Genomic DNA, 25,500 nt, shown 5'->3' with positions numbered 1-25,500 from the left:
TGCCAGCCCATGCCATTTGGGGCCGAGCCATGCTGACAGGCAGGCCTTGGTGTCTAGCTAAGGCTCTCAGTTCTCCCGAGAAGGCACTGGTCGCCCATTGGTGGTGATGATGGTGAGTCCCAGGAGAGCCTGGGCAGCTGCCCTCCCTGGGCTGGGCCACCAGCATGGGAACCAGGAGGTCTGGGTTCCACCCAGTCCTTCACACTTGGCTCTCCCAGCCACCCCTCTGTTCCTTAGGGTGACACAAGCTAGCCCCTGGATCTATTTCCTGGTTAGGGGCATGACTTCTAGTAAAAACTCTGTCATTGCTACAGGGTTATTTTTAGGTTTAAATATAGAAATAAAGATTGGAGACTCAACCTGATTCCTAAGCTTGTGGAGGGTGATTGCTTCTCAGGTATCACTCACTGCCTCTTTTCAGTGCCTGACCTCGGTACAGCCGAGGGATGGAAGTCTCCCCACCAACCACAGTTATATTCATGCGGTGCAGTTTGGATGTTGATTGGGCTAAGCCAGTGGCCCCTGCTTTCCAGGGCAGTGCTGGGTTGTTGAGGGGACAGGAAGAGGGAGGAGAGAGGAAGAAGCGGTATTAGTGGCGAAGGCCAAAATAGTAACAGCTGCAAACAAAGACACTTGCCCACTTGGGTCTTGTGCTGGAAAACTAGAGATGGCGGCATGTAGGGATGGGGAGGAGAGGCCTGGGGGTCTGCATGGTTGGGGCCTGCTGGATGGAGGAGATCCAGGCAAGCATGAGCCTGGTGGCCGGTCCCCTGGCTCTGGGAGAGGAGGAAGGTAAGGGTATTTTCTAGGCTGAGCAGGGAGGCCCAAGGGCTGATGAGATGTGCTTGCCTTGTCGATGGGACTTGCTGCTGTGAGCTGCTGTGGCCTTTGCACGTGGCTGTCCTTCTAAGTCTCAGGTTTCTCTGGTGATGAGTCCCTGCCTGTGCTGTGCTCAAAGCCTTCTGTGGCCCCTCATTTCCCTGTCCACACTGTGGTCGATAAGGTCCTGTTGATCTTGTGTTCCAGGCCCTCTCTGACTTCATCGCATCAACCCTCTCCCCACTGCCCCCTGGTCACGTTGGCCTCCTTGCTCATTCTAGAACATCAAGTGCCAAGCCTGTGCCCACCTCAGGGCCTTTGCACTTGCTGTTCTTTCTCTTTGGAATCCTCTTCTCCCAGATGTTCACATGGCTCATGCCTTTACTGCTTTTACTCTAGGATCAAATGCCACTTCCCCAGAGAAGCCTTCCCTGATTATTCTTTTCTGAAAAAGCCCTTCTGGGTCATTCCCTGTCCCCTTACCTGCCTTATTTTTTTTCATATCACCTGATCCCCTGAAGTCCCAGCCATCTATGTGTTCAGGTATTTGTTGTTTGTCCTGTGCCCACCCGCTTTGGGACGTGGGCTCCAGAGGGCAGGCGTTTGTGTCTGTTTCACTCCCAGTGTTTCCCCAGTGCCCACCCAGAGCAGGGGCTGGTGCACAGTGGGTGCTCAGAGCACCTTTGAATGTCACACTGAGGGACTGAATGGTTGTGACAGAGGGGACTGTCTTCTATGCTTGAGCACACAACAGAGTTGTGAGAATTCAGTGTGAGGTCCGAGTGCCACTCTGGACTGGGCGCACTGCTGCAGATCCCCTGTCCTGGGCTTTGCTCTGGGCAGGGCGCTGGCTTTGCCTGGTCAGTTACTGAGCCTTTCCTGTGTTCTGAACCTCGGACTGGGCGTGGGGAACATAGAGATGAGGGCAGTGCTGTCCATGCAGGCCTTTAATGTGCTCCCAGCCTGGTCATTGTTAACATGAGAGAGGTTCTGTGTCATTAACTGCGGAGGAAGGAGATAACAAGAATTGTAATAATCAGGGCAGGCTTCCTGGAGGAGGAAGGATCTCAGCTGCTTCTTGAAGGGAGAGCTTCACAGAGAGGAGGCTGGAGGGAATCATAGGTTGGGGGAAGGCAGGGGCAATGGATTTAAAGTTTTCTGCTCCAAGTTTACACTGGCATTAGGCAAAAGAATTACTTCCTCTTTCCCTAAGAATTACCTTCCTTTTCCCTCCCTGCTCTCCTCTGGGGCATTCCACCCCATGCCCATGACAGAGCCAGTTGCCTCTGAATCAGGGCCCTGTTGTTTTGGCAGAACAGGGAGGGGACAGCTTGTGGATTGGGGTCTGGGATTTCTGACATCAGGAGGCTTCCTGGTCAAGGCTGGTGAGCTGGAGCAGCTCAGGGGGGAAGGAAAGGGAAGACGGTTGGGGCCAGACCCCCCCTGTGCTTCTTGCTCTTAGCTCTTAGCATGCGGCTGTGGCCATTCTGGCTGACTGCCTGGGAGCAGGGCTTCTCTTTAGGCAGAATAAAGCCCCAGCTGGCCTGGGGTGGGTTGAAGGTTCCAAGATGCCTCCTTATAGCTGAATCAATCCTTAGTTTCCCTGCCTGAAACTATGCCTCACATTCCACCATTAGAATCATTCCTGTGGGTTAAAGAATTGCTTATGGAAGGGGCCTTAAACACAGAGATAGATTACTTGAACGAGAGGCCCTGGAATCATTTGGCTCACATCACGTCATTCATTCACTTCCACGAAGCCTGCTGGGGATGCCAGGCTCTGTGCAGGACTGGGCTGCAGAGGTCAGCACGAGGAGGGCTGTGCTGCGAGGATTTGAAGGGCTAACTGGTCATCCGCCTTCCCCATGGCCTGGGAGTCATACAGTGCAGCTGGCGGGGGTGGCACAGTTCTGACAACCCGATTCCTGTCCTGTCCTACAAACCACACCTCTGCCCAGCCAGTGGGGGCCCGGATGGATAGCAGAGGGGTCACAGAGGTGAGGGGAGGGGAGAGGCCTCCAGTTCTCCCTCATTTCCCCTTTGGGGCAGTGGCGCTGCCATCCCCCTTCTGGGAGATGTGGGATGTGGGTGTTGAGGCATCTAAACAGCTCAGGAATTGAAACCAGACTCCACACAGCCATTCACAATTCTAGAGCACTCCTGAGCACCTGGGCTGGGTGGGCCCTGCAGAGACAAAGGTGAATGGAGATGAAGGAAGTGCTGGTGGGAACACAGAGAAGGTTGGGAGCTGAGAGGAAGGTGGGAGGGAGCTCTTGGCTTGGCTCTTTTTGCTGAACCCCAAGGGGCTCGGGCCTGAGTCCCCAAGCCCTTTTCCTACGGGAGCTGACCCTCAGAGGGCCAAGAGCAGGAACCAGAGGCTCTGGCAATGGCCCTGACCCTGGGAAACAAAGGACAAGGTTGTTCTCTCGATTTACCCTTTATTCTGGTGTTTGGGTTTTGTTCTATTTTCTTAGTTTTGGAAGAATAAAAAGAAACTCAATGAAAAATAATTGGGGGTTTGGTAAATCACAGCAGTTCTCTTCGGATCTGGTTGTTGTTTTGTGGTTTGTGGTTCTTTCTGGCTTGGGCCCTGGATGCAGAGGGAAGGATTGAAGTTGGAAAAGCACGAAGGTCCTGCTTGTTAATATTATACTAAGAAGAGGGCCGGGCAAAGTGGCTGACACCTGTATTCCCAGTACTTTGGGAGGCTGAGGCTGGAGGATCGCTTGAGCTCAGGAGTTCGAGACCAGCCTGGGCAAGCGACATAGTGAGATGTCATCTCTGCAAAAAAAAAAAAAAAAAAAAAAAAAAAATTACGTGGGCATGATGGCGCATTCCTGTAGTCCCAGCTGTTCAGGAGGCTGAGGTAGGAGGATCGCTTGAGCCTGAGAGGTTGAGGCTGCAGTGAGTCGTGATTGCACCACTGCACTCCAGCCTAGGCAACAGAATGAGACCCTGTCTCAAAAAAAAAAAGAAAAAAAAAGGGACTTAGAAGTGGCCACAAGGCAGGTTCCTGGAGTTCCTGCACAAAAGCCCTAGATATCAGAGAGGTCCCAGCTGGGATGTGTGGGGACTCCCCCATCCCCCTTACCCTGACTGTTGGTTGGGGAAAGGGGTAGTCTGCAGCTGTCCCCCACCAGCTCCCCTTACATCCCCATTCACTGGAAAGAATGTTCTGGAAAACACTGTTGGCCTGAGAGCTATTGCTATGTGGAGGTGACCCAGTCGCTCTCATCCCTGCCCCTCAGGGGTCTCATTCCTCCATGCCTGGCTCTGTCCTCCCCTGGAACCAAGGAACCTAGTGGAGCCAGAGAAGAGGAGAGAGACTGGGAGAGGGTGGTGGGGAAGGGAGAAGGAAAGGAAAGGGGGAGGAGGCCCGTCTGGGGGTGGGGCCCACACTGGCTTGGACTCACAGTCATCCCGATGATTTCACCTGGGGAAGGATGCCCCTAACTGACCCAGGCTTGAGCTCTCCTGGCTATTTTGGAATTGGCGGGGGAGTCTCTGAAAACTGGGCAAGGACTTTAAAGAAGAACCCCTTCTATGTGCCCCCAGCTCCTCCCTCTGCAGAAGGAAGCAGGCCCTGCGGGGGAAGGGAGCATCCACCTGGCCCCCACCCCAACCCACCCCACCACACCCTGCCTCTGCTCTCAGTGGCTCCTTTCACTCATGGGGTATTTTTACTTTTCCCTTGTTCCTGTTACATGATCAAAGGAGGGAGGGGAAGCTAAAAGAGGCAGTGGCTTGCCCAGCTCTCTGGAGAAGCTCAGAAAAGGCAGGCCTGGTGGGACTGAGGGGTGGATAGGGACCTGTGGGCAGGGGCTGGGACCCAGTCCTGTGGGAGGGAAGTCTCGCAGGGGATCTGACCAGCTTGGGGCTCCAGGCTCTTGATTCTAATCTGCGGGTGTTTGCCTTTCTCCTCTTGGAGGCCTCCTTCCCCCATGGCGTCTGTCCTTCCCCGTGTGTGTGTGTGTGTGTGTGTGTGTGTGTGTGTGTGTGTGTGTGTGCGCGCGCGCGCGCGCATGCACTGCTCAGCCCAGACGTGCTCCGGCCTCAAGGAGAAGCCAGTGTGAGCCCTCACGAAGGATCTGGAAGCCTAAGCAGGGCCTGACTATCAAAAGCTGCTGTGCATTGGTCTCCCAGCCTGAATCTGCCCTGCTGTAGCCCCAGCACACAGCCTGTCATGATGCCAAAAAGCCCTCTGTTTGAAATTCATGGAAACCGATCATAAACTCACAGGACCTTACAACTGGCAAGGCCTGAGAGATCCTCTGGGCCAACACAGAGGAGCAGCCAGGGGCACGGGCAGCTTGCACAAGCTCTGTGCCCCTGGCTAGATGTTGCTTAAGCACTTGGTGCCTTGGCTTCCTCATCTGTGAGATAGGGATAAAAATACCATGAAGCTCATAGGGATGTGGGGATTACATGAGAAAATGTAGGTAAAGCACTTAGAACAGTGCTTGGCACATGGCAGTGGTTGTCTTTTGCTGTGATTTCTCCACGGGGCACCGTCGGCATTTGGACAGGATGGTGTTTAACTGTGCAGGCTCTCCCACCCACAGCTGGCCAGTTAGCATCTCTGCCCCCTGCCTGCACACGGGCTAGTAGCTGACTCTCCTCCATCATTGCAACAACTGAAAATTTGTCAGCAGGGGCAGTATGGCCCCCAGATTGGATTTCACTCCAACCCACCCATTTTACAGATTTTCCTGAGAACTAGCAGGGATGTGCCTTATCTCTAGCTACTGCAGCAGGACCATGAGATTCGTCTATGGCTCTTATGGTTTCTCTCTTCTGAATTACCTGGTACTTGCATCAGCAACTCATACCCCACCTCCTGTCACTATGCATAGCCATCTAGGACAGAGATCTGATAAATTCATTCACAGGAAGGAATGAGTGATGATGACAGCTCCATAGGGGTGCAGCTCCCCGCCTTGTATTTTAATGGCTCTTAAGCCTTCCTCAAAGCACTGGCCTTGGCCCCTAGTCCTAGGTCCCTGGCTCCTGGCTCCAGGGGAGAGGGTGGTATTATGAAACTTTCTGTCAGCTTCGCTGGGGCTTCCCAGTGTGGCTGACATGGCTTCTAGTCCTGGATGCATCTTGATTTGCTGTGTGACTTTGGGAGAATTATGTGATACCTCTGGGCTACCGGTTCACCTACAGCATGGGGCCAGGGAGAATTAGTAGCCATATTCTTGGTTTCTGAGGAGGTAATATGAAGGGAGCATTTTGAGGAAGGGGTGAAATGTGAAATGAGGGTCTAGAAGGCTGGAGAAGCTCAGGAGCTGAGGCTGGACTCTGGAGCACTGCAGCTTCCTTCCCTCCCCTTGGCCCAGAACTGGAGCAGTCAGGGATTCTGTAGGGGGAATGACGGGGGAGGGATGACCCTGAGACCACAGCTTGGTCTTGATGGAGGGACCACATCTCTGGGGAAGCCTCGCAATCCCAACACAAGCTCCTCTTCCAACTGCTTGGGGAAACTGAGGCACAGAATGGACAAGTGGCTTGCTGGTCTTCATTTGACAAACCCCTGGGGAAGGGGGCCTTGGGTTTGGCCCCCAGCCAAGCCCTGACTCAGCTTCCATCCCTTCTCCCTGTGGCCTCCTAAGTGGTGGGGAGGGAGGTTGCTGGCTTTGAGTGGGGAGGCTGGGGTGAGGGAATTAACCCCGGGGGGAAATTAGCCCAAATTAGCAGTGAGAATGAGGAAGGGCTGGTGTTCTCTTCTCTACTCTTGCAGATAAATATTTAATCACAACAACAATAATGATGATGATGATCTTAATAATGTGCAGTAGCTCAGGCCGTAACCCGAGCCCCGCTCTCAGAGGGAGGAAGTGGGGGTGGGGAGAAAGAGCAGTGGAGAAATGGAGAGATGAAGAAAGTCAGGAGAGGGAGGGAGGGAGGGAGGATGTGCAAGCTGAATGGAGGCCTGCTCCTCATGCAGGGGCTGCTGGGTTTCCCCTGCTCTGCCTGGGGTAGCTGTGTAGCTGGGGTGGAAGCAGGAGAGTGCAGGGTCCACCTTGCGCTCCCTGATTCAGGATGAAAATCCAGAACCCCCACAGCCTCAGCTCCTCCCTGGCCTTCCCTTGGCCTTCAGAGTGAGCAGCTCCCAGCCTACACCACTGCATTCCAGGATGATTTCTTGAGGGGGCCTTATTTGTGTTCCTGGGTCTCTGAGTCTCGGAAGAGCCAAAGTGTCTCGGGTTCCAGAGCTGACAGCAGGAAAGCTGGGCTGCAGTAGGCATTGTCCAAGCTTTATCTGAGCTTGTAATTAAACTGCACACTCCCTGCGTGACTCAGGCAAAATGCTCTCCTGCTCTGGGCCTCAGTTTCCTCATCTCTGTAATGGGATTGGGCCCATAGGACCTGTTTCTTGCTCTCCTTCATGTGGATGTGTTGAGGAAGGCCCCTCTTCCTTCCAAGCCAGTTCGAGGCTGTTCCTGGGGATTGTGCTCTCTGATGCCCGGGCTACTGATAGCAGTGGGTACAGGCCTTAGGAAGCTTCAAACATGACCTAATTTCTGCCATACACTCTCCCATTTAAGCCAGATTTGAGCAATGGCGGAGAGGAAACCAAGTTCAGGAGATTTATGGAATCTTCGGCGATAACCTCTAGCATCTCCTTCTCTCAGGCTCCTGATGAGAGATGAGACTAGCTAATGTCTTCTTTGGGCTTCTGTTTGATATTCTCTCTCTCTCTTCCCCTTCTAAGGTTGGTAGGAGGAGAGGATTGGAGCTGTTTTCTCCTTGATGCCAAGATACGCCAAGCTAGGAGCACTCTGCCCTTTCCACAGTCATCCACCGAGAACAGGCCTGCAGGACGGGACAAGGATCAGAGCCTTCCTGCAACCCCGGCCACTGCCTGCTGTCTGTGGGCCTGGACTGTGCGGGCAACTGTGCTTGGCCCGAGTGACAAGGAGGTGGGAGAGGGTAGCAGCATGGGCTACGCGGTTGGCTGCCCTCAGTCCCCCTGCTGCTGAAGCTGCCCTGCCCATGCCCACCCAGGTCGTGGGGCCAGGGGCCTGCCAGGGCTAGGAGTGGGCCTGCCGTTCATGGGTCTCTAGGGATTTCCGAGATGCCTGGGAAGAGAGGCTTGGGCTGGTGGTGGGCCCGGCTGCCCCTTTGCCTGTTCCTCAGCCTTTACGGCCCCTGGATGCCTTCCTCCCTGGGAAAGCCCAAAGGCCACCCTCACATGAATTCCATCCGCATAGATGGGGACATCACACTGGGAGGCCTGTTCCCGGTGCATGGCCGGGGCTCAGAGGGCAAGCCCTGTGGAGAACTTAAGAAGGAAAAGGGCATCCACCGGCTGGAGGCCATGCTCTTCGCCCTGGATCGCATCAACAACGACCCGGACCTGCTGCCTAACATCACGCTGGGCGCCCGCATTCTGGACACCTGCTCCAGGGACACCCATGCCCTCGAGCAGTCGCTGACCTTTGTGCAGGCGCTCATCGAGAAGGATGGCACAGAGGTCCGCTGTGGCAGTGGCGGCCCACCCATCATCACCAAGCCTGAACGTGTGGTGGGTGTCATCGGTGCTTCAGGGAGCTCGGTCTCCATCATGGTGGCCAACATCCTTCGCCTCTTCAAGGTCAGTGCCTTGGTTGGTCCCCTGAGGTGCTCTTCCCCCAACGGACTCTGCCTGCCCCACTTCAGGGTGCCAGGCCTGGCCGACCAGCCCCTTTTTCCTCCTTTTATCCTCACTCTAAGGGACAGTTTTTTCCTCAGAGCAGTGTCTGAGAATTTGGGGCAGCTCTTCCTGGTTTCAGTATGTTGTCTTGTGGTCTCAGCACAGGCACAGCAGATGAAAGGCATCGGGACCCAGCCTTGTGGTGCTGACCGAGGTGCTGAAACAGCACCTGCCGCTGGAGGCTCGGTGAGCAACTCCACTCCTCTCTGGGGAATTCTGTACCAGGAGGAAAAGGATGTTCTGGAGAACGACAGAGGGAAGAGGAGATAGGCAGACAGACAGATAAAAAGATACGCAGGTGGATAGACAGACAGACAGACAGATAAGAAGAATGGAAATATGAATGCTGGAGATTGCCAGGGAGAAAAAGCAAGACTTTTGTTTTGACACTGTTTTCATATAATTGCAATTCCCAAGAAAGATGTTTTTCTTCTGGGTAGTTGAGGAAGCTCCCTGTGGCCCTCCTGCCCCACCCGAGATTATGGTTGGGGAATGGGTCCTCATTTTTTGGATGGGGTGTGGGGCTGCTGAGCCTGCAGAGAATGCAGATGAGGACGGGAAAACTGAGGCCTGAGAGAGTAGGCGGTCTCTGTTTCTGGTGCCCTGGGCCCTGAACCAAGCTTCCCTCTGTGATTTCCTTCCTTCTGCCCTTCTTCCATGCACACCTTTCTCCCTTTCCTTCTGGAATCCCTCCCAGCCCCCTCCTTGCCGCCTCCTTTCCTCTCTTCCTGGGGCAAGAGCTGCTGATTTGCAATTCAATTGGAGCCAAGTGCTTCGCTAAGCTGCTAAAACAACTGAAAGCTACCGGGTAGAGAGAAAAACATTACAAGCATTTTACCAATAATTATGTGCCCGTTTCTCTCTTGGAGCCTGTCTTGTTTGCTCTGTGTGTGTGTGTGTGCATGTGTGTGTGTTTGTGCGTGTTTGTGTGTGTAGGGAGGGGAGGAGAGAATGGGGAGAGGGAAGAGGAAGGGACACAGAGGAAGCTGCTTGGTCCCTCCCTCACCCTGGTGTCAGATTCTCGGCCTCTGGAGTTGACCTTTGTCTCCCCAAAGTCTCCAGGGCTAGGAAGTAGACTGAGAGAGGCTGTTTTGCACCAGGCACGGTGGGGAGAGCTGAGCCTGGACCACTCTCACCGGGACTCTTTCTGGAAGCCATTAGCCCACTTCCCATGATGCATCAGGACTTGGGGGCATGTCTGGGGGCCCAGGTAGAAGTGGAGATGAAGGGAAAGGATGGTCCCAGTGTTGGGGTGGGGGTGAGGAAGCTGGTGAGCGGGAGTGGCAAAGGGAGGAGGCCAGAGTTGTGCTGTCACATGTCTGGGTGGGGCAGGACTTTTGCCATTGGCTGCTCTGGGGCTGAAGAGCACGTGTGCGCCCACCTGTGTATGCAGTCATGTCTCTGGTATGCTCTGTGGGCCTCGAATATAGGGCTTTTCCTGGAGTGTTGGTTTTACTTGATTAGTTGGATGAAAACACAATTTTAATTTTAAAGCAAATGGATGCATTATGAAGACTGCAAAATTTGTACATGGTTTTGTTTTTTATTTTTTTATGATCAGTGGTTGAACATGGATGTACGTAGTTTGAAGATGAAGCAGGAAACTTGAAAACATTTCTGCCCTCACGGTAGGCAGCTGGAACAATCCCCGGGGGCTGTGTCACTGTGATCATCTTTCACAGTTCTTTGGCAGGATGGTTTGGGAATGGTAGCCTGGTTCAGTCCTCCCACCGCACCCAGTTTTATGGTGGGGACTGGAGAAAAAAGGAGAGGAGGAGCTGGCTGGACTGTCCCAGGCCAGGGCCTAGTGATGGTTCAGGCCAGATGAGTCATCACTTCAGCCCTCCTGGCCCTGGCCTGGGAGCTGAGGCAGCCTGGGCCATCCAGCAGAGGGGACAAGCCTTGGACTCCTCCTTGTCAGCCTGGCAGGGTGGGGCACAGATCCCCAGCCTCCAGGAAGGCCACCCCACAAGGGAGGCTGCTGTATTCTCTTTATCTGAGTTGTAATTAAACTCCTTTAGTGACTCTGGGTCTTTTAGAAAGATGGTAAAACAGCCTGGTCCAGCCCTTGAACCTGTGACATTGGTGAGGATCCCTTCCCCTGTTTTCCAGAGCGGAGTGAGTGCCTACTTTACAGGGAGGTGGAGAGGCCCAAAGGAGCTGAGAGTGCCCCGTCACTTGGTACATGGCGAAGGCTCAAGGAATGGTCACTCAGAGTTAGGTCTTAAAGTGTGTTCTTGGGAACATAGATATTTTGAGATGAGACGCTCAGTGCCCCAGACAGGGGAGTGGGCTGCAGCTGCTGTGCTAACCTCTCCCAGCATGGGGAAGGGCCAGGGTGGGGTGAGGGGCCTGGGGTGAAGAGCCTTACCATCCTGGGGGTTCATGGTGTACCCTGTTTGTCTGGCCACAGAGGAGCATGGTGTGGTCTCAGTTTGGTCTGTGCCTCCTCAGAACACAGGATGGAGTGGTTGGGGCAGGGGTCAGGAGCCCCTCAGGCTGCACAGAGAGCAAGGCAGGACCGGTAGGTAGAGACCTGGGGAGTGGAGAAGAAAGCAGGACAGCAAGGAAAGGGAGGGACAGCGGGGAGAAAACCAGCCGGCTGTGGCCTGCATTCCCTGGGTCCCTTTTAACAGCCTTAATGTTCCAGGCTGGTGACAAGAGGCCTCCTCAATAATTAAACTGATAGAAATGAGAGGCTGGGTGAGAAACTTAAAAGCCATTTACAGAAGCAAAAAGATTGAACTTTGGGGAGGGAGGTCGGGAGCAGGAGCCTCGGGAAGGAGAGGGTGAGGGAGGGATGCCTTGGGGGAGGGGACCTGCGCCCACCGCCAGGTGTCCATTTCAAAGGTCACCACTGCAGCCCCTGCCCTGCTCCCCTAATGATGGGTTAATGTGGCCTGCTGGGAACTTGGCACCAGAGGCTGTGATGATAGCTTTCCTTCCTGCAAGAGGTGGACTTCCGGTGCTTGGCTCAGAGGGGAGCCCTGGGTGTGGGGGCACTCAGGTGATTTCCTGCATGGAGAATGATGTTGGAGTGCAGTCAGGGTCAGGATATGAGCAAAACTCACAAGGCTTAGAGCTGGAAGGGGCCAACCTCTTGCTCTACAGATGTGGAGGCTGAACTCTGATAAAATGACAGGGCAGGGCTCAAAGCCAAGTGCCCTCTCCCAGGCCTGACTCCTGGGAGACTGCCTACTCAAGAGACAGCTGAGTCAGAAGTGGGACTTGAACAGGTCTCTGTTGGGGACCAGAAGGCCTGACTCTGGGAATTCATAGGTCTGACAGCTTCTATCCCTAACTTCCCTGCTCCCACCCCTTCCTTCATTTGCAATTTGTCCCATTCTTTCAGGACAGGGGTGCTGATGGGTGTGAAGAATACCTTTTGGTGGGCACCCAAGCCCAGTGGTTGTAGCCTGTACAATGCACTGTTGTGGGCCCAGCCCAGGTTGTGGAGAAAGTCAGGCCTGGGTTTGAATCCCTGATCCACTAGTTACCTCACCTCCACTTACCATGTCAGTTATTTACACCATACTGTGAATGAGCCCATAAGACCTTTCTGTGGCTGGCGCAGTGGCTCACACCTGTAATCCCAGCACATTGGGAGGCCGACGCGGGTGGATCACCTGAGGTCAGGAGTTCGAGACCAGCCTGGACAACATGGTGAAACCCCGTCTCTACTAAAAATACAAAAATTAGCCAGGTATGGTGGCATGTGCCCGTAATCCCAGCCACTCGGAAGGCTGAGGCAGGAGAATCACTTGAGCCCGGGAGGCAGAGGTTGCAGTGAGCCGAGATCGCACCACTGCACTCCAGCCTGGGTGACAGAGTGAGACTCCATCTCAAAAAAAAAAAAAAACCTTTTCCTGAGAAGTCATTGTTCGGGGGAGGAAGAGCAGACTGGAGACACCCCCAGAGGGAAGCAGTTTCCAAATTCTGTACCTGTAAGATCTCAGGGGGATCCAGAAATAATTTCTTTGAGTCTTTTATTCATTTTGCAGTGGAAGAAGCTAAGGCTTGGAGAAGGGGGCGCTGCACAGCATGGGGGTAAGCATTTGGACTCTGGAGCCAGGCAGCCTGAGGTCTGACCACCCTGGCAAACTGCTTAACCCTTCTCTGCCTCAGTTTCCTCATTTGTAAAATAGGGATGATAATGGTGCCAGCCTCATAGGACAGCACGGGGATTAAAAATTAAGGTCCAGCTAGGTGTGGTGGCTCACGCCTGTAATCCCAGCACTTTGGGAGGCTGAGGTGGGCAGATCACTTGAGGTCAGGAGTTCGAGACCAGCCTGGCCAACATGGTGAAACCCCGTCTCTACTAAAAATACAATAATTAGCTGGGCGTGGTGGCAGTTACCTGTAATCCCAGCTACTTGGGAGGCTGAGGCAGATGAATCACTTGAACCCGGGAGGCAGAGGTTGTAGTCAGCGAGACCGTACCATTGCATCCCAGCCTGGGCGACAAGAGCGAAACTCAGTCTCAAAAAAAAAAAAAAAAAGAGTTAAGGTCCAAGAAGGCCTAGCATGGTGCCTGGCACACAGTCAGCCCACAGGAAATGTCACAGCACAGCTTGTAGCTGGGCCTTAAGTCAGCATGAGGGACTCCGCTGATGCGGAAGAGGATGGAGCGGGCAGGCAGCGACAGACGGTGACCTTTAAGGCTGATCCCGGAGAGTTCCCCACCATCTGCTGGGCCTCTTGCGTCTTCCTGCCACGAGTGCAGCACTCAGTGTTGAGACCGAGCAGACAACTTAACTTTGGGTAATGAGAATTTCTTGCTATCACGAAATGGGGCATGGGAAGGGGGAGCAGAGGTGGCCTGTATGTGCCACCCCTAGCCTGGCGGTGTGAGTTCCCTCCCCTCGTCCCATGTTGGGCTGCATGTGCCCCCTGGGCTCTTGGCTGCTTCTGGAGCCGGGGCTATGGGTGTGGCCCTGGGGGAACACTGTCTTAGATCCCACAAGATGTTCTGTCGAGGACGTGGCTTTGTGTCTTTATGTGTTTTCACTACACAGCCAGGAGGAACTCTAGAGAGAGCCCACCCACCCTACTGCACCCATCTTGACCAGGCCAAGGAATCTGGAGGCATTTTTGACCACCGTCTTTCTGTTCGTCAGCTTACCCTGCAGGCTCCACTTTCAGAACTTGTCCTGGACATGACAACTCCTCACGGCCTCCATCCCCATAGTCTCTTACCCAGCCCATTACAGAAGCCTGGTCTTTCCTCTCCCTGCCTCCAAATGGCCTCTCCACAGCCAAACCTTCACTCAGCAGCCGGAGAGATCTTTCTAAAACCCAGATGGAATCCACTCAACCCTCTGCTTAAACCTTTTATTGGCTTCCCGTTGCTCTTAGATTAAAATGTGAACTCCTTTCCTGTCTGAGAGGCCCTGTGCTACCTGGTGCCCCTGATGTCCCTTTGTCTCTCTGGGCACTGCCCACACCAGTCATACTGTTTTCTTTATGCTCCTTGAAGACACCATGCTATTTTCCAACTGCAGGGCCTTTGCACCTGCTTGCCTTGCTGTCTGGAGTCTTCTCTTCCCACTCTTTGAAGCTGGATCTTTCTCATTCAGCCTGGAGCTTAAACGGCCTCTCTTCGGAGAAGCTCCCTGGCCCCTGGCTATTCTGTCTCTTTCCCTGTTCTTTTCCTTGATGGCGCTCATCACAGTTGCAGTCATGTACACATTTGTTTTCCTTTTTGCTATTGAGTTCCCCTCTAGCCCAGGGGTTAGCAAACGATAGACTAGGAGCCAAATCTGGCCCGGTTTTGTACAGTTCATGAGCTAAAAAAGGCCTTTATGTTTTAAAGGGTTGAAAAACAAAATACAAAGAAAAATAATGTCATGATACTGGAAAATCATATGAAACTCAAATTTCTGTGTCCATAAATAAAGGTTTATGGGAACACAGTCATGCCGATTCACTTGTGTCTTGTCTAGGGCTGCTGTCAAGCTACAAGCACAGAACTGAGTAGAGGAGACAGAGACAGAGCTGGCCCCCGCTAGGCTCTACGCCCCACCCATAGAACTCCCAGCTGATGCAGGCAGACGGTGGCCCTCAGGAAACCCTCGCCAAATGGACTCATGGAGGGATGGGGAATGGGAGGGAGACCTCTGCAGCCCCCATGTCTGCAGCAACAGCTGGTCTGGTCTTGGGAGCTGAAGTCTTGGGAGCTCTCTGTGAGCTCCTGGCTGTGGGGATGGGTGTGGCTGGACCTACCTTACCATTGGGTCAAGCCAGTGCCCACTAGTGCCCACTACTGGTGGTATCCAGGGTCACCTGGATATGTTTCTTCCCCTCAAAACACCTTCTCCAGGTCCCCACTGACTCAGGGAATTCCTTTCACCTAAAGCTTTGCTCCTAGTCAAGGGGGATTGCCATGTACCATTTTAGGCTGTCATTAGAGATTTGTCCCAACAGGGCTTGCTCTGTAAATGTTGGGGGTGGGGGGTGAACGAGGGACCCTCTCTAAGAGGTGACTGAGGTGAAATAATTAGAACATTGACATAGCACTTACCCTGTGCCAGGCTGGTCCTAACCCTCATAGCAACCCCAGGGGCAGGTATACAGTTGTTATCCCTATTTTGCAGAACTGAGAACTAAGGCACAGAGAAGCTAAGCAACTTGCCCAAGGTCACACAGCTAGTAAGTGGTGGAGCCTGGATTTGAGCCCAGGCCATCTGGCCCTGAATCTACCTTTTTTCACCACTCTGCTCTCCTGCTTCTTGACCACCAGCTAGGGGTGGGTTTGAGACCTGGTCTGATGCTTACTTACTGCATGGCCTCTACAAGCGTCAGTTTACTCGCCTGTGAAATGGGTGTGATGATACCCAGCTGGCAGAAGCGATAATGTGCCCAAAGCCCTCAGGAGGTGCTCAGGGGAGGCTAGGGATACAGAATAGGATTCAATAGATGCTGGAGTGCTCGTGAGGTGCTGGGGATGGAGAGAAAGGGTTGTCCGAAGTAGGTCTTGCTGAGGGTGACTGTCGGGGGCAGTTCTCCTGAGGGGAGGGCAGAGAAGCCCCCTGCCGAGATAGTCTCTCTTTCCCCCAAAACCCACTGTGGTGAGAGCCTGGGAAGGGGAACCTCCAGACCAGAGCCAGGCCTGAGCCTGAATAGAGAGGGGAAGGGACGTGGAAGGAGGGGAACCCTGGCATTGGGCAGCCCCAGGAGCCCTGAGGGGAAGCTCAGAGCCCCCCTGGCTACTGGCAGCCAATCCTCTGTGTGCTCTTGGGCAGGCCCTTCCCTGTGGATTGGGGCCAGTGGGGCAGAAGTTGCTTTGCTCTAGTTGCTCTCAAGCCTAGCAGCTTGTCACAGTCATGGGGGAGTTCGGGGAGCATTGGATTCCTGGATCCCCAGCAGGTCGATAAGACTGTGAGCCCAGGGTCTTTTTTTGGACACCTAGTAGCCTCAGCTGGCCACTGACCCCGATGCCTCGAGTCCTTGGTTTTCTTCTCCAGGGAGCGCCCCACCCACCCTGCAGTCCTCTCAAGCCTGCTTCCTCCGAGGGGAACCCTGAGGTATGGGGGGTTTGGAATGGAGGCAGGCAGGATGTCAGCTTTAGTGTGCGGTGACTGGATGGGCAAACAGGCTCATTCCTGCAGAGTTAAAAGGTAAGCGTCCTTTGGGAAGCCAAGGTGGGCGGATCACGAGGTCAGGAGATCGAGACCATCCTGGCGAACACGGTGAAACCCTATCTCTACTAAAAATACAAAAAATTAGCTGGGTGTGGTGGCGGGCAACTGTAGTCCCAGCTACTCAGGAGGCTGAGGCAGGAGAATGGCATGAACCCGGGAGGCGGAGCTTGCAGTGAGCAGAGATAGCGCCACTGCACTCCAGCCTGGGCGACAGAGCGAGACTATGTCTCAAAAAAAAAAAAGTAAGTGTGGAGGCCTTTGGGGGCCTCTGGGAAGACCTCCTAGAGAGGCTCCTGGAGCCCAGGTAGGAGCCGATGGGGCCTCTGGATGTGATGCATGGCATTATGGAAGGGCTGAGGTGAAGGCTGAGTCTAGGGGGGGTCCTCAAGTTCATGAGTGCTGGCTTCTGGCTTTCTGTCTCCCATCTGGAACTCACTTTGTCCATCTGTAAAGAGTCATGCATTTATTTGTTCATTTACTGAACCTACTGGCCATCTCCATGCCCGGCACTGCTAGAGCAGTGGTCCGTCTCAGCTGCACATTGGAATCACTTGGGGAGTTTAGAGAAGCCTCATACCCCGGCCCACCTCAGGAATTCAGATTTAATTGAAATTGGGCCTGGGCTGCCCGAGTGATGACAGGTGCATTCCAGATGGAGAACCACCCCTTGAAGTGAACTTTATCACGCAGGAAGCACTCGGGTGAGCCCTGCCCTGGTGGGCTTCCACACTGGAGGGAGACGGCAGGCAGTGGGAAGACAAAGCATGTAGTGCGCATCGTCAGGGGAGCAGTGTCCTGCAGAATCACAAAGCAAGGAGTGGCTGGAGAGCCGCATGGGGGGAATGTCAGTCTAGGCAGGGTTGGTGGGGGGGCCTTGTTCAGAGCGGACTTTTGTGCAGAACCTGAACGGAGTGGAGGGGCCGCCCTGTGGCTGTAAGAGTGTTCTAGGCAGAGGCAGTAACACGTGCAGAGACCCCGGGGACAGGACTCTGCTTGGCAGTTGATCTGAGCGGGGACCTTGAGATGTGGGTCCGAGACAGTCTGGGGATCAGGGAGAAGGCCTTCAAACCCCTCCTGATCCTTCTTGCTGGCAGAGGGTGTCGTGGGAGGACAAGTCACCAGGTCTCTTGGGACCCCGTTTCCTCACCTATAAAGTGGGCAGATGGTCCCTGAGCAGCCCTTGTGAAGCCACGGAGGTGAGAGCTCCCTGTGAGAGGCTCATTCTTCCCCTGGGCTCCCACCCTGATGACTTTTGCCCACTCGGGCCTTCCTGGGCCTCTTCGGACCCCACCCCATTACTCCCCCCAGCCCCCAGCCTGAGGATGGACAGAGTTGGGTGCTGGAGACCAGAGAGAGGAAGGGCCAGCCAGATGGGGATCCCCGAGGGGCAGTAATGTGGTGGCTGCCGCATGGACCCTGGGGCCAGCTGGCCTGGGTTCATACCCCTGCTCTGCCATTTGTTGCCTGGGAAAGCCTCTCTGTGCCCCCGTTTCCTTGTGTGTAAAATGGGGATGCCTGCAGCACCCACTTCATAGGCGCTGTGAGGATGAAATGCGTGCACAGCAAGGGCCAGGGCAGTGCCTGGCGTGTAGACCGTGGAGTGTGGAACAAAGTACCAGCTCTGGAGGCGGCACGTGGCAGTTGGTGCAGATCCTGGCTCCAGAAGTCTGACCCTCCTGGACCTCGCTCATCTCAGCTGGGAAATGGGCAGAATCACGTGCACCTTTCCAGGTGCAGGTGAAAATTGCAGTGGGAGCTGGTAGTGTGGCAGGCTCACACAGGGCCCGGTCATGTTTGTCCTCATCTCCTGCCGAAGGAGCATCTAAGGGGCGTTCGAGGGGTGTGGCCTGAGTCACGGAGCATGGTGATGGGGAGGGGCACATCACCGCATTGAGCCACAGGATGACTCTGGTAGGTGTGCCAGAGCCTCCTTGCATGGGGACTTACTGACCTGGGGTCCTCTGGCCCTTCACACTGTTGGGTGGCCCTGCTGCGGGCGCTGGGGTGATCTCTGGCTCTCTATGCAAGGCAGGGCTGAGGGTCTCCCCTTGCCAGTGAAGCAACCTGTGGCCCAGGTCCTGCTTTTGGGGCCTGCCTCTGCTGCCAACTCGCTGTGTGACCTTGGGTAACGTGGCCGCCCTCTCTGTAACTGAGAGCACAGGATTAGGCAGGCTTTGAGGCTCTGAGGTGACCCTGCTCCCCCTCACCCCGTCATGCTCTGTGCCTTCCACGGCCTGCCTCCTGGCCCTGCTCGGGCCGTGTCCTTCTGGAATGCCCTTCTTGCTGCCTTGTGGGCAGTCGGACTGACTCGAATCCAGCAGGACTTAACTGACCTTCCCAGGGAATGTGGGGGCTTTTGCGGGAATCGTGTCTCTCCCCACAGTTCTGAGTTTCTTGAGGGCAGGATTGGGCTGAACCGCTCTTGGTCATCCCCCCTACTTCCAGTGCCTGGTCCAGAGACAGACAGACAGACAGACAGACAGACAAACCGGGGAAGCCGCCAGCCCGGGGCCTTGGTGTGGAACTGAGGAACAGAATGGTGCCCGCAGCAGGGGTGGACCCCCCTTAGTCTGCAGGGTTAGCTGCCCCCCCCACCCCCCGCCCACCGCTGAATGAACCATGTGCCTTCATTTTTCTCCCGACTTTCTAAACTAGCATTTTTATGACCCAGACATGTTGGAAATGAAAGGAAGGCAAATTCTGCTTTATATTCCAATTGACCTTTATGCTTGCCACTCACTCGAGGCCTGGGCTGGGGGCAGTGAGGAGAGGCAGGGCCGGCCTCTATGCTTGGTTCCGTGTGGAGAGTGGTGGCCCGCAGCGCTGTTGTGGGGAGGGGAGCCGGAACACAGTTTTGTCTCCTCTTTCCCTGTCTGTCTATCCCCAGCTTCCTGCCTCCTTCTGTCTGACTGTGGCTTTCTGTTCCCCTCTCATGTCCTCCACCCCATCTCTTTCTTCCCCCTGGTGCCTGTTGGATGCCTTGTTGTCCCACACCACCCAAGCACAGAGAGAGAGTGTTGGGGCTCCCTCTCTGTTTGGGTGGTGTGGGACAGCCTCAGCCTTGGTGGCCTGTGGTTAAGGGCTGGAGGCAGAACGGCTGTCAAGCCCACCTGTTCCCTGTGGGACACATCCCAGCCTCTCTCCTACTTGGCTGCCCACCTGCTTGCCCGCCTGCCTCATACCTTGATTATGGCCTCGGGCATCTCAGTACTGAGCACTTCCTGGTGGGCACCCGCCCCACCCAGACCCCTCCCTCCGACTCAGGGTGCCCCTCAATCCCACCACAAGTCTTGGCACTGCTCAGGGCCCTGCTCTCCTTGCCTGTGGGTAGGGTGGAACAGCACAAGGTGATTAGCTCAGTGCCTGGCACATCGCAGGCCCTCAGGAAACAGGAGGTGTTGTAAAGTGGGCCCATGTGTGAGGAGAAGGCTGGATTCTCCTTCCTGTCCCTCCTCCCATTCCTTCATTCCTGGACCTCAGTTGTCTCCAGGCCTCAGTTTCTCCCTGGGGTCTGCTAAGAGGTGGTGCCCCAGGAGGAGGGATGCTCTGCTCAGCCCTGCCCCTGGCCCAGCACAGGTGCCCTGAGCGGGGATCTGCCTCGAAGGCGCTGCCTGCTCCTGGTCTCCAGCCACCTCCAGGGCGGAAGAGGGATTGAAAACTATCAGAGTTGAAATCTCCTGGAGGGGGAGCTCTGGCTGGGTAGAGCGGGGCCCTAGTGGGAGTGGACAGAGGTAGCACTTGCCTCGTTCTCTGTCCCTGGGGCTGTGGCTGAGGGGAGGATGGGCAGCATTAACCTCTGTCAGGGCCCTGGAGAGGGCGGTGTTTATGTTCAGTGCAGTCTTCTCTCTCCTTCCCAGCTCAGGCTCTGGAAGCTGTCAGGGAGTCCAGTGAGGTCCCCACAGCAGAGCAGCTGGAAGAGAACAACCCTTAATCCCAGGGAATGAATTCCAGCTGGGAGACCCTAGCCAGGGAAGGAGTCTGAGGCTTAGGACTGGGGGGCGGTGTGTGAGGGTGAGTGGTTTCCGGGGTCAGGACTGTTCTGAGAGGAGACTTCAGCAGGAAGTGGAGTGTGCGCAGCTCTCACCACGCCGCCTTTTACTTTATTGAAAATGAGTGGCATGTTCAATGTGGGTCCGTCATGAAGGGCTTACTCTCTTTCACCAAGGTGTGCACATATCTTAATAAATGATTTAAAACATATGGAAAATTATAGAGGATAATATAATGAATTAGCCTGTACCCAAGACCTGGCCACATATTGATATCTTCCAGTAACAGTTTCAAAATTGTTTAAGAAAGAAAACTTTGCAGGCTGGGCGCAGTGGCTCATGCCTGTAATCCAAGCACTTTGGGAGGCCAAGGTGGGCGGATCACAAGGTCAGGAGTTCGAGACCACCCTGGCTAACACAATGAAACCCTGTCTCTATTAAAAATACAGAAAAATTTGGCCAGGTGTGGTGGCGCGCCCTGAGAGAGGGCATGATGTGCTCGTGTGTGGAGGTTGGCTATCCTGCTCCTGGGAGGCTGCTGGGGCTGAGGGGGTGATGTGGCAGGAACTGGGGACATGACAAAGGTGTCTTCCTGCCCGAATTGGTAGCTCCTGACAGCCAGGTCTCTGGTTGCAGCTGGAAGGAGGTTTTTGAGAAGCCTGAAGTGCGAGGAAATGTTAAGTGCCTTGTAAGTACTTTGATTATTTTAAATTCCTTAAGTGGTTTTCTAAGATAGTCCTAAGTATCCCAGGGACACAGACACAGAATCAATTAGGAAAGTACAACAAACCCAACAGGGGGAAAGAAGGGGAAGCCAGGAGCCCTCACCTGCCTTCCTTGCCTCCCTCACCCCCACAGGACCTGGCTGATCAGCCTGGGCCAGGACTTCCTCCCTCACCTCCCAGCCCTGGGCCAGGGAGCCCCAGGCCCTGTGCTGAGGCCTCGTGGAGGGAAAGAGTGTGCGTGCTGGAGACGGGTGCCTGAGGGTCTCCTTCAAAGATGGGTTTCTCTCTCTCCTGAATGAGCCTTTATTCAGTGGCCTTGGAGGAGACTGGGTTCCCCAGGCCTGGCTTACCCTTCAACCCCACAGATGCAAAATCTTTGGGCATTCTTCTAAGTTACGGTATTACTGTTTGAATGCATCATACATTCCCATGGTTCGGTCTTCAAGGTACCAAGAGACACACCCCAACCTCAGCCTGGCCCTGGAGGCAGCCATTATTCCCTGCGCACCCTTCCAGAGAACCTCAGGCCTGCGTACGGGCTGGGGTGCGTGTTGCCTCCAGAGGCTGGGTTCTCTGGATATCCTCACCGCAGGCCTGGGGTAGGAAGGGGATTAAATGCATATATATGGCCCCCGCATTCTGCCCCCTCTATGCCCCACCAAAGCTGCAGCACCTGCTGGGTCACCTGGCAGCATTTCCAGGGACATGCTTCGTCAGTGCATAAGGACCTTTTACTTTGTGTGGCTGCATAGTGCCCCTGCTTCTGGTCTCCTCATGATGGACATTAGGTGGTTTCCAATCTAGGCTCCGACAGAACTGCGGTGGAAGTCTCTGCATGGGCCACTTTGCACGTCTCTGCAGGACAGACTCCTCCCCACAGAGGGCTTGGTCAAAGGGCAGGTGTGTTTGCAATTTCCCTGTACGTGGCCGCATTGCCCTCCTGCCAGAGAGGGGCAGGGCTGGTGCCGTGGTGCCCTGTGACACCTCCACCTCTGCAGGACATGCCCAGAAGGAGGCCCTGTGGCCGATCCCGACCTGGCCTAATGTAGCAGGTCAGGGACTTCCTCACTCACTCCCTCTCTCTCTCTCTTTCTTTCTTTCATGGCGTCTCTCTCTGTCGCCCAGGCTGGAGTGCAGTGGTGCGATCTCAGCTCACTGCAACCTTCGCCTCCCGGTTTCAAGCAATCCTCCTGCCTTAGCCTCCCGAGTAACTGGGATTACAGGCGCCCGCCACCATGCCTGGCTAATTTTTGTATTTTTAGTAGAGACGGGGTTTCACCATGTTGACCAGGTTGGTCTTGAACTCCTGACCTCAAGTGATCCACCCACCTTGGCCTCCTAAAGTGCTGGGATTACAGGCGTGATCCACTGTGCCCAGCCTCATCATCTCTTTATTTTGTGGATCTCCACGGAATCTAGAGGGATGAATCACATATTTTTATTTGTTTTAACAGAGAGGTGTCAATATAGGAAAACAAATCTCTGCTCCTAAAAGAAATGAGGCAGAGAACCTACTGGAAGTTAGCAGCGAGTACCTGATTCAACCATGAACATTTTAATCTTCATGAGAGATTAAGTTAGTGGGTTTGGTTCCAGTTTGTACAGTTGTATTCATTTGGTAAATGTTTACTGAAGATGTGCGACAGGCCCTCAATTTTGCTGTTGAACAAGGAGGTGGGTTTTTCCTTTGCTTTTGTTTGCTTTCCAGTTCAATTAAAAAATGCATATTTTATGTGCACCTTGGGAATTAGCATGTGAGGATGGCCCACAGTTTTCAGGACTCTCAGATGCCTGCTGTAGGCGGCTTCTGGGCATTTCTTAGAAACTGCAATGAGACAGAGGGCCTGGTGGAGAACAGTAATAGGGAACTCAGGGATAAATCCTAATAGCTCACAATTTACAGGCTTTCACAGTCACTTCTTGATCATTCCACACAAGAGTCCTACAATGCGGTCAGGACGGCTTTTTTACAGATGAGGAAACTGAGGCCCAGAGAAGTTAATGTGTGGGGGGCCACCTCAGCCAGTTAGAATCAGAGCTGGGCTTCGAATCAGGGTCCCAGCCCCCCAGCACAGTGCCCTGCCCACACCTGGAAGTCATGAGTGTGTCCTCCTAGTCCAGCAGCTCTTAGTGCAGGAGCCTATGGGTGCTTTGCAGGCTGGAATCAGGTCAGCCCTTGCTCTATCCCATTAAGCACGGAACAGGCAGCCATGGGTCCCTGTGTGAGTGTGGCTCAATGTCCCTTAGCCCCTTCCTGTTATGGTGGTTATAAAAGCCAGCATGTTTGTCACAGATTTGGAAGAAAACAGAAAAGCATGAAGAAGCAATTTGAAATTGCTCATTCATTCTGCTATCCAGGATGGCAACCTTGATACATGTGTGTATTTCCTTCCAGCCCTTTTTCTGTGTAATTTACCAAATTGAGATCACAGCATCTATATGGTTCTGTAGCCAGCTTTTGTCCACTAGACTACAATGGTGAGCATGTTCCAATATCCTTGATTAGTCTTTGAAGCCTGGCATTCAATGGCTAGGTCATCACCCAAGGGGCCCTCGCATCTTTCATATACTATGTCTCGCTGGTGGCTGGTTGGATGTGAGATCTTGGGGCTGCTTACCTGGCTGCATCTATGTATTTCCAGTGGCCTCTCTCCATGAGGAGATGCGACAGTGCAGCCTTGGGTGCTGGGTGGTGAGGAGCAGGAGGTGGGAGGCCCTACCTAATTGGAGCGGTTATCATGGGAAAGACAGGTGCTCAGGTGAGCTCCCCATGGGGGCAGGTGAGGAGGTGGATGTGGCAGGTGGAGTGTAGGAGGCAGCCAGGTGTCCCAGGTGATACTCAGGGCCCTGGAGAGACGTGCCGGATGAACTGCAGGCATGGGAGCCAGGGACTATGGCTTCACTTCATGCTTGCTCAGGATGAAAGCCCCCTAAACCCCGGAAATTCAACTCAGGGATTTAAATCCAGTGTGGCAGCTGAGGTAGTGGGTGGGCAGGGAGCCAGGCTGGCAGGGAGGGATGACCTCACAAGTATACTTCACCATGGACAGGTGGGGTTTGTGGCAGGGGGGCCTGGGAGAAGGAGGCAGATACCCCTGAGGCTCTCAGGTTGGCATGGCCTTGGAAGCCCTTTTGGGCTGGCCCAGCCTGTCTCGCCCACCTCATCTTTGTTCCCTCCCTCCGCCCTGCCATTTTCAGTTCCATTTCCCCCGAGGCCAGTCTCTAAATCCCCCCAGCTTCCCATCTGCCAGGCCTCTGCTTCTGATGGTCCACCTGCCCCGAAGAATGCTCTGTCTGCCTTTTCATTCCTTTACATTTTTCTTTAAAATGGAGGTACAACTTATACACTGTAAGATACACAAATTTCAGGTGTATGACTTGTTGAACTTTTATAAATGCATGTGCCGGTATCAGATACAGAACATTCTCAGTGCCCTGGAAAGCTCCCTTGAGCCCCTCCTAGTTAATATCCTTTCTTCCCCAAGGATAATCAATAGCCTGATTTCTAACTGTGTAGACTGGTGTTGCCTGGTTTTGAGCCTCACGTAACAGAATCGTGCAGCAAGGTTTTTATGTCCAGCTTCTTTTGCTCACATCGTCTGTGAGAACCCCCTGGGGTTGGGTCTATTGGTGGTTTGCTCACTTCTATTGCTCTGTACTCTTTCATTGTATCATTGTTTGGGTAATTCATCATTTATTTACCCTTTCTGCTGCCACTGGACATTTGGGCTGAATCCAGTGTTTGGCTATTATGAATAGAGCCGCTCTTAACATTTGTGTACGTGTCTTTTAGTGGATGTAAACGCTCGTTTCTCATATATATATTTTAAGTGGAATCGTTGGCTCATAGGTTGCATGAATGATTAGCTTTAGGAGGTGCTGCCAATCATTTTCCCAAAGAGACTGTACCTTCTTGCCACCTTTCTTTGCTTTGGTAATTCCACATTTGTTTTGAGGCCCATCTCCAATGCCCCCTCTTCTGCTGTCCTGAAGAGAATAACCCTGGTCACTGGGGTGTCAGCTCTACCAGGCAAGGTTGTGTCTCTCTTCTTCCCTGCTCTGGTCTCCAGTGCCTGGAACATAGTAGGTGCTTAATAAAATGAATGGTTGGATTTATGTGCCTGGCGTGTGCTAGGTGTTTTACACAGGTTATCTTGTGCGAGTCGCCAGCTAGGAAGTCAGTATCACCGGCCCCATTTTACAGGAGAGGAAACTGAGGCTTGCTCAGAAAGCAGTGGAGGGAGGCCTGCAGTGCTGCCTGTCCCTGAAGCCGGTGCTCATTCTGCAGTTCTAGGCGGCATGTGTTTGGAATTTCTTGCTCTTTTTCAGCTCGCCCACTTTGATTTCACTCGGCCTCATATTCTAGTCCGGGGGTTGTTGAATTAAATCTTGTGGGTGACCCAGTTAGTTTGTGACCCAGCCAACTCCTGAAGGATCTGTCAGCTTTTTCTTCATTCTGAGTCTGTGCCCCAGAATCAGGGATTTCCAGGTTGGATAGGGGTGGCGAGGCCGCAGAAAACCCACTTGTATGTAATTAAAGCCCTCTTCTGGTGCGGCCAACATCGGTACCTCATTTTTACCTTTTCAAAGTCCCTTTCCATTGATTGACCGTCCATGGAGGTCACAGTCTG

The 25,500-nt window shown here is 53.9% G+C and overlaps 1 protein-coding gene across 3 annotated transcripts in view; it reads left to right on the top strand.

Moving 5' to 3' along the window:
- Positions 1–25,500, top strand: part of GRM4 (glutamate metabotropic receptor 4) — a 126,250-nt gene that overhangs the window by 1,428 nt on the left and 99,322 nt on the right. For all 3 annotated transcript variants that reach the window (XR_010157983.1, XM_063812902.1, XM_016955267.4), the window contains exon 2: positions 7,535–8,416. Coding sequence is in view for 2 of the 3 variants with exons in the window: in XM_063812902.1 (XP_063668972.1) it covers positions 7,898–8,416 (519 nt within the window). In the remaining variant the exon portion in view is untranslated. The remainder of the gene's footprint in view (positions 1–7,534; positions 8,417–25,500) is intronic.

The sequence above is a fragment of the Pan troglodytes genome, chromosome 5 (genome assembly GCF_028858775.2).
Source record: "Pan troglodytes isolate AG18354 chromosome 5, NHGRI_mPanTro3-v2.0_pri, whole genome shotgun sequence".
Lineage (NCBI taxonomy): Eukaryota > Metazoa > Chordata > Mammalia > Primates > Hominidae > Pan > Pan troglodytes.
Note: the sequence above shows the minus strand (reverse complement) of the source record. Positions and strands in the feature narration are given on the sequence as shown.